The 15,093-nt window shown below is 43.1% G+C and overlaps 1 protein-coding gene across 2 annotated transcripts in view; it reads right to left on the bottom strand.

Annotated features, from left to right (window-relative positions):
• The window catches only part of prkcbb (protein kinase C, beta b), a 103,219-nt gene extending 95,945 nt beyond the window's left edge, over positions 1 to 7,274 (bottom strand). For both annotated transcript variants that reach the window (XM_084926435.1, XM_084926434.1), the window contains exons 1-2: positions 6,819 to 7,274; positions 5,390 to 5,421 (exon numbers count right to left, since the gene is read on the bottom strand). In XM_084926435.1, coding sequence (XP_084782561.1) covers positions 5,390 to 5,421; positions 6,819 to 6,997 — 211 coding nt within the window. In that variant the 5' untranslated portion in view covers positions 6,998 to 7,274. The remainder of the gene's footprint in view (positions 1 to 5,389; positions 5,422 to 6,818) is intronic.
• Between the last annotated feature and the right edge of the window lie 7,819 nt (positions 7,275 to 15,093).

The following is a 15,093-nucleotide window of genomic DNA, read 5'->3' as shown; positions in this document are numbered from 1 at the left end:
TCTCATCAGCCTGTGTCTGTTACTACAAGTCTGTTTATAATCGATTCACCCTGACTCTACCTTCATGATGACGAACTCAAAATCTCTGGGGCTTGGACTGCTGTTGGACAAAACGTGGAATTGGGCTTAATTGGATTTAACTTAAATTTAGGCTCTGGGAAATTTGGAAATTCGTCTACATTTGCCGAGAGCTGATAGACAACAATGAGGGGCCAGGGCACAGTCACCAGCTTGATCTGACTGAGCATAACCACAGTAATGTGGTTTGTGAACTTCCACCATGAACCCGCCGCTCTGGCAATTTGGCTACTGCTGTCTTGTTTTTTGTTTTGTTGCCCTGACAAGCAAGAGGTTGATGTCACTGAGAAACTGAGGGTAACAAGCCAGCGGCTTGTCAATCACAAGGTAATCCTGCCCTAAAGCAAAGCCTGCTGTATTGAGCTCTTTGATTTACAAGATGAACACTATGCTGTGTTAAATAAGATTTAAAACAGGCAATTTATATCATAAGCACATAAGGAAAGTGTGTACAAAGGCAATAAATTAGGTGAGAATTTAAGGTTATTTTCCAATAATCGTACATAACATACATCTTTTTGCAGCTATGGCAGTCGCCCTCTGCTGACCATTAAGTCATATAAATACGTTTTATTTAATTTATTAATAGAAATTAATTAATAAGAACACAGATTTAAGGCATGTTTGCATTGGATTCACTTATCAGACAAGAGTCCTGGACTGTGAAGCAGGATGTCGGCTAAATGAGGTACCTGGACGTCCCAACAGACACTAACGATCACCATCTGATGATGAAATTTAAATCACTCAGACCTGAGCGAACTTTAGCAGACAGGTTTAGGTGAAAGTAGGGGTTACTGTAGCTCAGGAGGTAGAGCAGGTCATCTGCTAAACGCAAGGTTGGTGGTTCGATCCCTGCAAGCCAAATATCCTTGGGCAAGATACTTGGGCAACCCGAGTTGCCCCAGCTCTCTAATGCATCCTCCATAGGAAAGCACTGAGAAGCTTTAACAAGAAGAAAGCACTTGTGTGAATGGGTGAATGTGGCATGTTGTATAAAGCTTCGGTAGAGGTATCAGTCCTGTCTTCCAGGTAAGAGATCAGCATACACAAAACTACCACCTACTGACTAATCTGCTCTATGGAAAATAACTTCAGCATTCCCAGAAGAGGACAGTAGCTTACAGAGAGTATTTGAACTCTTTTGGGTTTTCCTGATAAGCCATTACCATAACTGAGAGATTAAATAACTTCCAAACCATTTCATGCTTATGTAGTTATAAAGTGACATAAAACAGAGAAAAGCAAACCTTTGCACTTCCTGACCTTAAATAAAATATGCAACTCATTTTGTCTACTTCTCATTTTAATTTTTTAAATATGTTCTTTACTTCCCCTTAGGCTGCCTGCACAGCTCTTTTTCGGTTCTTTGTCCGCAGCTGCATTTAGAGCAGGGTGTCAAACTGGACGGCTTTGAAAAATGAGAAGGAGGGGCAACAATTTGGAACTTTTAACTGTATTTTTATGAACTTTATAATTTTTTCCTACTGATAAAGACTTCACCCAGTGTCATTCATACTATAATAAAGTAATTAAGTAATAGTTAAACAATTAAATGACAGAAAAGTTCCTTTGTTTCCAATATTTACTATACAAATGTCTTTTGTTTATTTCACAAAGGATATGCTGTTTCATAGTATAGGCCCCTGGAGGGTGTGAATATCTTATATGCAGTCTATGGTTTCAGAGCCTCCCAGTGGTATTTAACTATGTTCAGTGCATTTACTCAGTGTTACTGGGGATTCATCTGTGGTAAATCCACACCGTAGGTAGGTTATAACCTGCAAGCCCTCTGAAATCCTACCTGGGGATTTATGCTTCAGCGGGAAAGCTACATCGTAACCTCAAACCCCTCTGTAACCTACGATGTAACCTGACATACTCCTGTGCATTTCTGGCTACTTTTACACCACAGTTTTTGAATTTATGAGTTATAATAATCATAGGATTAATATAAGGGCTCACAAATATCAAGAAATTCCTGGAAGGAGATTGCTAAAACTATCAGAATGGATGTGAGGTACGAGGACAAAAAGTCCCAGCATTTTATTTGTTTCTATCATAGCTGGCACCACCAGGACACAACCACATGGTTGGTAACACATAATGCACCAGCGCAAGCACAAGTAGGTCATGCTGTAGGCCCAAGAAAATTCACAGCAGAAGTCTAAATCAGCCATCACACTCACCGACAACAAACATGTCACAACTATCATCATAACAAAGGACAGCTGAGACTGGCACTGCACTCACAACCAGTGCTACCAGTTCAGTAAATACGTGGTGCTGTATTACGATGCTGACTGAGATTAAATATAAACATTATTTGGGAAATAATGCAAATCTTACTGAATTGTCATTCAAATGCAGTTCTCAAAAAAAGAGTCGAGAAATTTTTTAGGGAGCTTTGTGCTAACACTGGTGGTAGTTTCAGGTCCAATTGATGTTGTTAACGATATCTTTCCATAACCAGTCGCTTCTGATAATGTATTAACAACAAACAACAGCTAAATGCTGAAAAGCACTTAAAGTTATCTTTGCTAATGGGGGGAGAGAAATGATAGTGATGCATATCATTTCTCTCCCCCCAACTAACATCCAAACATCTGATCATTTGTGACGCAGACTCTACACCACATCCTTCGTTATCATAAATACCACCGCAAGCTGCTGCCTGCTGTTCTTTAAAACCAGCTACACTCTCTATTCTCATTCTTTGATTGTCATCCAACCATCTGCTTTGCAGCAATAAACAGGCATATATAATATCTGCAAACCCTCCATATCATATGGAGATAAATGTTCAAAGGTCAGACAGTCTGTGAGACGAGAATCACGAGGTGAAGAACAGGTGAACAAAGGAGTCGAGAGGAGAAAAAGAAAATCACAGCGATCAATCATGAAAATGGAGGCAGGATACGTTTGAGGCTTTCATGAAGGAGATCGATTCATACACACCGTGTAGACCGGGAATGTCAAACTCATTTTATAAAGCCCGCTTTGTTCTTATGTGGGCCGCACCGGTGAAACTCCAGTGTCAGTGTGAGATGTTTAACTACGCCTTTAATCAGTGAGATATTTAATATAAGACAAAGAATTTCAACAGGTAAAGTAAAGAAATGCTGGTGTTGCAAATGAAATAAATCTGTCAGCATGACTCTTTGAGCTTAATTTGTAAGAAGCAATGTGTAACATCACAGAAATCCATAATTTAATTACTTTTCATGGGTCTGTGTAGGTTTTCAGTCATCCAGGTCATAATAATTTGAGGATTCCTTTCTTTCCAAGCTCCTTAGAATATTTTCATGGGCAGGAAAAGTCCAAAATTTATGCCCTCTTTCACATTTTCCAAACCCATCCTGTGGGCTTTATTGGGGTCTTTGCTGGGCCAATTCTGGGTCCTTATAACTAACTTGTCCACTGTGGTCTATAGTGATTTATCTTTGAGAGCCATAAAAACCATTTCTCTAAAAAAAATGTGTAGTCACTGTGACTGGTATACTTGTCTTCATTCACATGAGCTCTCTCTTTCTGAATCTTCTAATACTGCGTGTTTTTGCGCGTCTGTCAAAGAAGCACGACTACGCAAGGCCAAGAGGCAACCTAAACACTGATCCCTTACCTCACTGCCAGTGAGTGGATGTGTTTGCATGCGTGTATGAGTGCGTGTGACCTTGCGGAGGAATTCCCTTTCTCCCCGAGCTCTAAGGAAGTGATACCCTGTTCCAGACGAACAAAAGGGTCAGAGAGCAACTCAGGACACACAAAAACACCCACACACTTTTCCAAGGAGGAAAGTGCAAACTAACGATGAGTTCTCACTCACAACAACACGCATCCATGATATTTTCCATTAGATAAATCTTTTTCTTTTATAATCATCCATTTAGCCACTAATCTCCTCCCAGCTTTGGTATCAGGACACACAGGTGTTTGCAGCACACACACTCCTTCCTCTCCAGAGGCGTTTAGGGGCTCCTGCAGTGCAACATTTCTTCCAACAAGCAGCACGGATGATATTGACCCGTTACATACACACATGGGACAATTACCAGATAACCTGCTGCTATGCTAAAGCACACCTCTTCCATCCCACAGCATATAGAGGGCTGCGTCTGAATGTTTCACTGTTGCTAGGAGACGTGAAAATCCTTGAGCATCCAGTTGGCAGTTAATACAGTGGAAAAAAAAACAAACACAGACTTCAAACAAATTGAAAAATATAAATGCCAAAAAAGCACCTCCACATTTTTGCCACGTTCCTGTGGTAGTTTATATCATTTCCCGTGGCAAAGGCTGCAAACTCGGACACAGAGTCTGTCCACAGTACACTAGGAGACGACGGACAAAGTGAGGATGAGGGACAAAACTGGCAGGAAGGGATGAGAGAGGAAAGAAAAGTGCCTTTTTTTTGCATATAATTCAAATGTCAACCTCAACATAGAAGGTCATAAATAAGGTCAATGCATTGCTCTCTTGTTTTGAGGAGGGTTTTTTTCCAGGGTGACAAGTCAAATGGCACAAAATTACATACTTTTTCTGATGCAGACATACAACAAAACGTGACAAAAGGTTGTTTTTTTCTGGTGAGAGTCTGCAAGGACATATTTCATGAGTCTAGATCACCTTCCTGCTGTCTACATATCTTTTCCCCACTGAAATGAAGAAGCAGAAACACAGTTCTAGGTTATTCTATTTAAAAGAGAAGCCAAGTCTACAGCTTTGTTTACACAGAAAATTGGACATTTTCAACAAAGATGACATACTTTAAAATGTCAAAATGATCTTTGCCCGCTTATTCTGTTCATCAGATTTTATTTTTACTCCCAGAGGGTCGAGGTGTTATTCTTTGCTCTCATGAAATCCCAACATACTAGGACTTTAGACTGCTGTGCCTTTGATTAACTGCACACCAGGGAGGCTGGTCGGCCTGTTGAGCTAGTTTTTACCTGACAAATGAGCTTTGGAAATGGTGCAAAAAATATAATGCACTGTACCACTTATAGCTTTACAAAATCCACAACGCAAGTTCCTATTTTCTTTTGGGGGTTTTTTGTTGTTGTTGTTTCAATGAAAAACTGCTGTTACTTTCTTCAGTGGACGTTTCCTTCACAAAGAAGAGCTTGGGATTTTCTCTTACTCTAGAAAGGAAAAATGAAAACCCAGGAGAAAAGGGTAGATGGAAAAAAGGGAGCTGGTAAGATGAGACAGGCAGAAATAAGAAAAAGGTAAAGTTGAACAGAAGAGAGTTTTCAATTCAGATTCAGTAGATTGGTGACAAATAATGTGTGTGTGTATTTAATTGTCCTACCTTGACACTGAAATCCCTGCTTCCCAAAACCCCTGTGAAGAGAACAAGCACACAGAAGAAGTTAAAATGTGCAATCACACACACACACACACACAGAAAAGGAAAAAAACTGAACAGAAACTGAAACCTAATCGCTTAACCTTAAGATATCTCCATGGAGGCAAACGTTTAAAATGATGTTTCTGCCCAAAATAGCACACACACACCCACACACACAACCACACACATGCACACACACAGCAGTGAGGTTTGCAAGCACAGAGGTCGTTTAACGTTTCATGTAAACAGTTTGCTGGGCAGGTACTGAGGTTACATGCTGACACTGACAAACACACACACACACTGCTCTGCTGGGAGGGACTGCCCCAACCACACCTAGTCAGTGGTATGTGAAACGCTGAGATTCCCACAGGTGGACACACACATGCATAAACACACAAACACACACCCAGGCCAGCTGATTTTCATACAGTGACTAGAAATAGATAATCTCTCAGGGCCTGAAATCACTTGGTGCTCCCATTGTTCATTTATCATTGTGCTTATTGACCTAGATAGATAGATAGATAGATAGATAGATAGATAGATAGATAGATAGATAGATAGATAGATAGATAGATAGATAGATAGATAGATAGATAGATAGATCATCATCTGGCCATTGACAAATTTAAAACGCTTTAGGGAACAGATAATAAACGGGATAAATAGGGCCAAGCTAGAGCTCAAAATTCCTTTTAATAGCCCTGGAATATGGGGCTCACGGTCTAGTAAACCCCGGGGGGCTGCAGGGTGACCTGTCTGCACAGGTGACTGACAGAAGAAACTGCAGGCGGAAGAGAAGGAGTGGGAGGAGGCGGAAGGCTGGACTTGTGTCAGGGCAACACTTTCTTGTTACCACTCAGGTTATCCGTGCTGGCAGCGCTTCATTCCTTCCTCTTTTTTCTTTTCCTGCTTTATTTTCTCTCAGTTCCTCTGCCTACTTAATAGCATCAAACAGTGGTCTGCAGCTATTCTTTTTATAAAAAAAAACAACTTTAGAGCTACCCACATATATTTCTCTAGCTTCCTTTCTGCCCTACCTAACGCATATAGTATCTACAAGTACAAAAATAAGACGGAAGTCGGTCTTTATTTTTGCAAAAACTAAATCAAGTCCACCTCCCACTTCTTCTTCCTTTAAAAAACAGCATGCATCATGATACCAATTCTTCTGTCCCTACATTATTTATCCCTACCTTTTATTCCTTCTTTTGCACCACTCACTTAGCCTATATAAATAAAAAAGTGCCTTATCTTTAAACAGTAAACGGATTTACCGTCTTCTTTAACAGCACCAACACAAGCAGTGACTTAAGTTAAATACTTTTTCTTTAAAAAAAAATAAATAAATATGAACTCTAGGTCCATCCCTGTTCCAGCTCCTCACCAGATGAAGTCGGTGCAGTGGCTGCAGAAGGTGGGCTGCTTGAAGAAGCGCGCGATGAATTTGTGGTCCTTCACCTCGTGCACGTTCTTCTGCCGGAGAGCTCCCTGGCGCGCGAAGCCCCGCATAGGCTCGCGGGGTCCGTCCTCCCCATCACTGTTGGCCGCCGCCGAGTCTGCCATTCTCCCGGTGTTTTCAAGCAGCTGCCTTAATGGTTGTTGGAAATGAACTACCTCAAGTTGCAGGTGCCAGAAACAGACGCTCTCTGGAGAGGCGGAAAGTCTTTCTTTCGTGGGTTGTTCCGAGAGGAGGTGTTGTCGGCGGTGCTGGGACCAGCTAATGGATAGTTTTCGGTAGTTTGGGTTTTTTTTCCTTCTCTGATTAAGTTGTCTTGTCCTCCGGTTGAGCAGACGGCTGCCGCTACACTGCCTCCCCTCTGCTTCCTCCTTTTTTCTTCAGAGCGCTCTGACAGCAGAGAGAGCGAGCGAGAGAGAGAGAGGGACGTCAACTATTAACATTATCTCATTTGCTGTGGCACCTCCTATAGAAGCAACGCGCTTTAACTAATCTGAAATAGAAATAGTGTTCAATTTAGTTCAGTTCACCTCTGTTTATATAGCGCATTTATATAGGCACTTATACTGTAAGATAAAGACCCGACAATAATGCAAAGAAAACACATTTGGCGACAGTGGGAAGGAAAAACTCCCTTTTGAAGGGAAGACGATTCTGTTATAAGGGCGGGCAGTCATGTGCAAAAGACCAAAGACAGGCTGTGGATAATAATAACAAGATTTTACTTGCAGATAGTGAGGACGTGAAGAAGAAACACTAAGAGTGTTTTCACGCCTGCAGTGCTCAGTTTGTTTAAATAAAACTCTGGTTAGTACAGGCGTGAACACAGTAATTGGCGTGGACCAAAACAACCCCAGGCTAGCAACTAGCCATGAAATGAATGTAAATTATCTGTGGCCTCTTATAGTCCTGAACATAGTACCTTCTTCCTCTACTTTTGCTGCTCCCGCCCCAGACACACATCTGTCCAGTGAGTGGATTTTGTTTTACTTGGATCTTACTTGGATTCCTCTGTGTGAAAAAACAAACAAACACAGGCAATAGCTACAAGTTTACAAACCCATCAACTGATTTGGATCAGAGTGAATGAACTATAGGTGTAAAAATTCACTTAGTGCATCATGAGACTCCCACACCAACCCAAGCCTATTGCAGCATAGCATTAAAATAAAGTTTACTTACATGTATATAGCACTTTTCTAGACCAGAAGCTCTCACAAAGTGCTTTACAAAGGTATTAAAAACCTAGTGAAATAAACACATCTATATCAAAACAACACAAAACCCTGAAACATTACACAAATGCCTGTCTGAACAGATGTGTTTGCAGGTGTTTTTTAAAAGGAGAGAGAGAGGTAAGCTGTTCCAAACAAAGTAAGAATCAAGGTTTTAAACTGATATCTAAATCTTTAACAATGGGGTCATGTGAGAGCATTTATGAGTGTGAGTTAGAAGCCTTGCAGCAGCATTCTGGACTGACTGGAGGCGATTCATAGACGCTTTACAGACAAGAAAATAGAGCATTACAATAATCTAAAGGGATCAAGATTTTTGAGACAACAGTCCTGATTTTAGCAGTATAACTATGGGAGCATTCAGAGTCAGATAATCCAGCCACCACTACAAACCTTATTAAAAAGTAAAGTTTTAAGTCTAATCTTAAAAGTAGAGACTGTCTGTCTCCAAAATCCAAACTGGAAAATGAACCACAGAAAAGGGGCCTGAAAGCTGAAAGCAGATTGACTCAGATCATTTGAAATCCCGGCCGAGTAGGTACTAAAAAAGTACCTGGTACCAGGGACTACCACCTAATGGAAAACCCTAAAAACACAACATCGAGTCAAGCCGACAAAGTAGGTACTAGTGGAAAAGGGCTATTAGTGAGTGAGGGATATGGATATGGATTAGTCCTCTGACCTAGCTGTAATGTCATACTGTGATACTGACAGTTATTTCCTGGAAAAAAAAAACCCCAACTAAAAACACTGTTAATAGTTTAGCATCAATAACTACAGAAACAAAAGGAGAAAACACCTGACTTGACAATTAGCCTGACTTCACTGTGTCATCAGAAATGGGACTTTTCAAAATGTATCCACCCATGATCACATGAAGTCTACTGGCTCTGTTTTCCCCCCAGCATTTGTTATAGTGTACAGTATGTGGGATTCTCTGAAAATGCCAGATAATGTCACCAAAACAGGATAGACAAATTAAGTGGTCACCTTAAATTTAAAGTGTGCAGTGGGAAAGTCTCTCAGTTTTTTTCCCAAAGTAGAGAGATAATAGGCTAGTAAATGATTAATCTGAGAACCTATTTAAGCACAAAGTCACAAAATAAGCGTTGTGGGTTTTGTCCTCCCATCACTTCAGAGGAAGCTCTCTGCAGCTGGCACAGACAGCAGCAACAAAAACAGTAATCAGCAACCCTCCTAATGTTCCTACATGTCAACAACTTTTAAAATGCTTAAAATATTGTTAAAAGTAATTTATTGGAGACTGCTTTCAATCTTACATCCAGTAAATGAAGCAGTCCTGATAATAGTGATGTTTTACAAAGGCTTAAACAATGTGATGAATGATGTATTTACACTAACAATATCATTAGTTACACTTTTCCACTGGTTGGACCCCCCTTTGCCTTCAATTCTTAGTGGCACAGATTAAACAAGGTGCTGAAACACTCCTCAGAGATTTTGGTTCATATTAACGTGATAGCATCGCACACTTGCTGCAGTTTTGTCAACTGCACATTCCATGATATGAATCTTCTTTTCCACCACATCCCAGGAATGATCTACTGGAAATCCGGTGACCATGGAGGCCATTTGACTACAGTGAACTCATTGTCATGTTTAAGAAATCAGTTTCAGATGCCCGGAGCTTTGTGACATATCCTGCTGGAAGAAGGTCATAAAGAGATGGATATGATCAGCAACAATGCTTAATGTTGCTGTCATATGAATAACTGGTTAGATATTTGCATTAAAAAACAGCTGAACCGATGTACCCTAATAAAGGGGAATGTGAGTGCATATATCTTATGGCATACATACAAAAAACACCCCCAAAATTTAAGTAAAAACAAGTTTATTCAAGCGGTGGATGATGGAAAAGAAAGATTTTAACAGCTTGAACATTCCCTTGTCAAGAGTCATCAAACAAACAACATAGTCAAGGACGTAAAGTTTGAAAAACACAATTTCAAATGTGCAGTGGCCTATTGATTGTACACATGCAGAAATGACAGCTTTCCCTTATCTCAGTTCCATTTTAACCTTGAGTTATATTTGGTTCAGGTTATGTAAGGCTAGCATGTGATAAAACTGGGAAAAATGTCATCTCCATCACCAATATCACACACAGCCATCTGTAAACACAAGGAACGATACTCAATATTTGAAACTGAAGTGTTCATTTCCAAAAGGAGATCTCAACATTTGGGGATGAAAAACACACACAGAATCTCTCCTCTTAGAGTTTGAGTTCTGGCATTGAAACCAAGCACAGTTGTTGAGTAGTGACTCATCTTAAGACTTTTGCTTTCAAAGGGATTTTGAAGGATCATCATCTGCGACTGTTGGATGAATTTCATGCTAAAAAGTTTTCCAAGATACAGTCAAGGTATTTTTGGAATGAAACCCATCAATTACATGACTTTCCGAGTCATTTCACCAGCCAGTGTGATGCTTCACAGAAAGAGGCAAGAAACTACAAACCACCTGCATCGCTCAACTGTCGAAGGATGAATTTACATTTACAAAAAGCAAGCACGTTAAACTTCTACATATAACTACATATTCTGCATTTACACACAGCCAAGAAACTGAAGAATTCATAAAGAACTGTTATAGTAGTAGCATTAAGGGCATGGATCTCATTCCAGGACAGGGATCTAACCCAAATAGTCCATGCTGTCCACATGCATGCTGCACTCACCTCTTATTCTAACAAGCACACCTAAGTGCCACATCCCAGCCCATATTTTCCAAAATATCTTTGCTCCAATGGTCTAAAACTCAAATGACTTCTCCCACACACACATGCACACACATGCAGTCAGCTGGCTAAATTGACCTAGATGTGATTGATTTAGCTGCAGGACAGATAACAGTGTGCAATCCATTCAGGTCTCATCATTTGGAAGATTGCTGTAGATTTAGCTGGCAGCTGAAATTAAGCTTTTCTTTTTTTTAACCTTTTTGCCCCCCGCCACCAGACTTTCTTAGTCATACACCTTCTGACATTAGAAGCACACCTACCTGCATTTTTGCATAATTGTTCTCCTCAGCAGCTGGCAGACTGTAAAAAATAATGACAGCTTAATTTGCTATGATGCCAGGCATCAAGTGACATGAGCATAACCTGTGAGTAGGTCTAACTGAATTGGTCTATTGTGTCGCATGTGTACACTGGAAGTGATTCACTTTACATGAAAGCCACCGGCCTCTTTCACTTTTATCAATGCAGGATCTTTAATGGGGGCTAGAGAGAGTGAACAGGCAAGCCTGAAATCAGCTACATTTTTGTCTTTCAAGGCAACCAGTTGGCAAAAATCTCCTTGTGATTAAAGGTTGTGACTCAAAACCACACCCAACACTGCCCAACTTTTACGCTGAAGCTGAACAATTTTCCATATTCGGGTTCACATCACACATTTGCAGGTTTTACTTTTGTGTGTTTGCAGACAAGTTTGCCGTCTCCCATGCAAACTTTGGTGGCAATCTGCTGGTGAATAAAGCAAACATAAAGAGGTTTTTGGTCCATTTCCTGAATGAGTAGTTGCTGTATCACATCCAGTATGGCAGACAACTCTTGAGAAATGTGCGCACAAGGCCCCCCTGAGAAATATCTACAGCCTGTGTGATAGCATGCAGTTCTCCCACTAAAAACGCTACAGCCTGATCAACAGAATCAACTGGATTTCGTTACCTGGATGATTGAGAATGCATCAAGATGCTAGCACGTATTTTAATAACCAGTAAGAGCAAAATACAACCGAGGCTCATGGGAACAAATGGAGCCCCTAAAGGCCTGAGAATTTATTTTACTTGTCAGAACAACTTTATATATTTAGGCCATGCTGCTTATAGTCCTCCATGCAGTCTTTCTGGGCATCAGAGGTTTGAAGCTAAAATAATTTGTTACACATCGGCCATCCTCTGATCACAGCTGGGGCATACATCTCATTCCAACACATGAAACAGACTGAACATGTTTTTTATTATTATTATTATAATTTTTTCGTCTAAAGGCAAAGAAAGATGCCCAACGGATTTACTTTACCAACTTGACCATCCCAGCCTTGCCGTAATGGTCCATTTGATTCACCTTTTATTGTCTATTTTATTTTCACTTGCTGAATACGGGACAGACTTGACTGGGGGAAAGAAGGGGAGAAAGAAAGAGGGAAAGAGAAACAGCTGAGAAGAGGGACAAGGGCAAAAAACAAAAACCAACAGAATGGGCAGAAAAAAAAAAATGCATCTATCGATCACCTGGATCACCTGTTGAGAAAGAAAAAAGAAAACAAGCAGAAGAGAACAAGAGTAATAGAATAAACAACATCACAATTATATATGGGAATATGACAGTAAATACTAAATATTAAACATTATTGTGCAGCACATAAGATCAACAGAACACAGTGTGCTTTGAGGTAGGAGCCAAAAAGGGTGTAGTTTGTGGGTGTGATCACCCGTGTGTACACCTGTGAGCATGGACGCGCTTGTTTTTTTAAAAGGTTCCTTCATATAATGATCTGCTAGAGGGTGTGGGGAGCCACAGCCCCGTCCCCCAGGGCATGAAGCAGGTATGGAGGAGATCAAAACTCCAGACATCCAGAGGCCCCCAGAACACAAGAGACCAAGGAAGACCAACAGAGGGGCAGCCGCGCCATTGTCCCAGAAAGAGCTGAGGAGAGTCCCAGATGAGGGCTCACTCAGCAGCCGCGGAGCAGAAGCCAGGGGGGGTTGCAGTGACACGCCCGTGAGCTCCGCCGGCAGCCAGCTGTGCCTGAGTGACCGAGCCCCAGGCCGAGAGGCCGGGGGCACCCCACCTCCGAAGTGGCCCGAGCGAGCCCCAGGCTCCAGGCCCCGATAAGCGGCCGCCAAGGAGTGAGCCGGTGTGTACCTGGACGCCCATCCCCAGACACAAAGAACCACCAACGCACCGATGTCTGAGGGAGTCCGCCACTGGCAGGGGAAGTGGTGGTGGGGGGAGATAGGCCTCCAAACCTTGGAGGGCCTGAGATGTCCCCAGAGAGGTGGCGTCTGATACCCAACCTGACATATAGACACAGACATACAGGCACACACAGATACAAACATCCATTCCCACCCTCATGCTCTCATATGCACTTACTCCACACTCAACCAACGTGGAGACAAACATAAAGAGACGCTGTACACTCCCCAAGCGTACTCTACGAACCGGGTCTAGGTACCCTTGCCCCTGGAGGGGGGAACTGCACCCAGACCCAGGTGGTGTAACCCTTTTCCCTGCGGTGGGGAGAGGCAGACCGCCCCGACTCCGCAGCAGCAGGGAGGCCCCACACTCCAGACCGCAGTCGGACGGCCAACTCCTCCTTCTAGCCCCCCCGCTCCAGCAGGCCGGGGTAGCAGCCTCCTCTGCACCCTGGTGACACACCCCTACTCCAAGCCCCTGCATGTGTGGGTGGTTGTGGTGGAGCGGGAAGAGGGAGGCAGCTGGAGATGGGGAGGGAAGGAAGGGAGGGGCAAGTGACCCCTCCCTGGGGCCAGCTCCCCCGCTGACCCCAGTAGGCACCCCCATACTCCGCGACCCGCCAGGGAAAGGGGGCCCAGGCCCATCCAGACCGGGGCCCAGTGCGCAGCGCCGCCCGGCCCCACAGAGCCCGGGACAGTCCACCCGACCCCACCACAGAGAAAACTGCACCCACCCCTCCATCCACTCATCTTCCAGACTACATAAGACAATAGACGCCCAGGCTGAGATCTTCCTCCACCTCTCCTGTATCTCCCCCTCCTGCAGAGAGAGTTCCTGAAGAGAGGAAAGCTCCTGCAAGATGTGACAACCTCCCCCACCAGTTGAAGAGCCCCCCAGGTGGCTCGACGCACCGGCGGCACCCTGCGCCAGGGCCGGGCCCCCATGCACCCACCCGCCCACAACCCCGGCAACACACCAACCAGGACCCAAGCCCCCGAGGCCCGGCCAGGGCCCCAGCCCAGAGATGGAGCGCCCCCAGAACCTCACGCCCATCCCGGACCCACCCAGGGGCAGCCAGGCTACCAGGTCAGTAACCCACGTCCGTCAGCACAGACCCTCCCCTAGCCCCGCTGCATGCAGCCACGAGGAAACCGTCACCCGAGAGCCAACAGAGCCCCTAATTGGACATGACCGCCACCCCGGGTTGAGCCCCCCAAGAAAGATGCCTCCGGGGAACCCCCCGACGCCCTAAGCCTGTCCCTACCCCCACACCAATCACAACAGTGAAGGCGGGACCAAACTATGACCCCTCACCCCCACTAGGTGATGGAGCTGATCAAAGGAGCCCAGAGCAATTGATCTGATGTGGTGGCAGAGGCTGTATCAAGACTAATGTAATCTAATAGATAATTTCTATATTGGTTAGAATTAAGATTATTTTTATTTTTCCAGTTCATGAGGACTGTTTTCTTGGCTATGCATAGGGCAGTGAAAACCATATGGGCTATATTCTTTTCTGAAGTGACATTATCTAAGCTGCCCAACAAACACACTTATTATTATGCAATTATTATTATAATTAATAGTACACTGAAAACAACAACAACAACAACATAGCATCAGAAACAGAACATCAGCCTTACCTCAATATAAGGATAGATTGTGCAAGAGGTAGCGCACATGACACCCACTCTCTAGTAGTGAGTACACAGGGATATTAGCTGGTCTCCTCTCACATCAGACTAATCTGAAATCACACAGACTTTGTCCTAAGGAGAAGGCAGGTAAAAGCTAACATTTGAGCTAGCATCTATGTTTGCAAATGCACCTCTGTTAGGTTAAGTCCAAGAGAACTCCAGGTTTGCAGTGCCTTTGTGAAAATGGTTATGTAGCGCTTGAACGATGGCCAACCTGCTGATAGTGACTCCACTGGACTCCACTGGGTTACATGGTGACTGTGTGCATCCGAAATTGTTGTTGTGACTTATAATTTTATAGCAAATCATTTTTTGCACAT

The sequence above is a fragment of the Perissodus microlepis genome, chromosome 4 (assembly GCF_051167445.1).
Source record: "Perissodus microlepis isolate ML-2025 ecotype Zambia chromosome 4, ASM5116744v1, whole genome shotgun sequence".
Lineage (NCBI taxonomy): Eukaryota > Metazoa > Chordata > Actinopteri > Cichliformes > Cichlidae > Perissodus > Perissodus microlepis.
The sequence above is the reverse complement of the archived record's forward strand: the minus strand, read 5'-3'. Positions and strand labels throughout refer to the sequence as shown.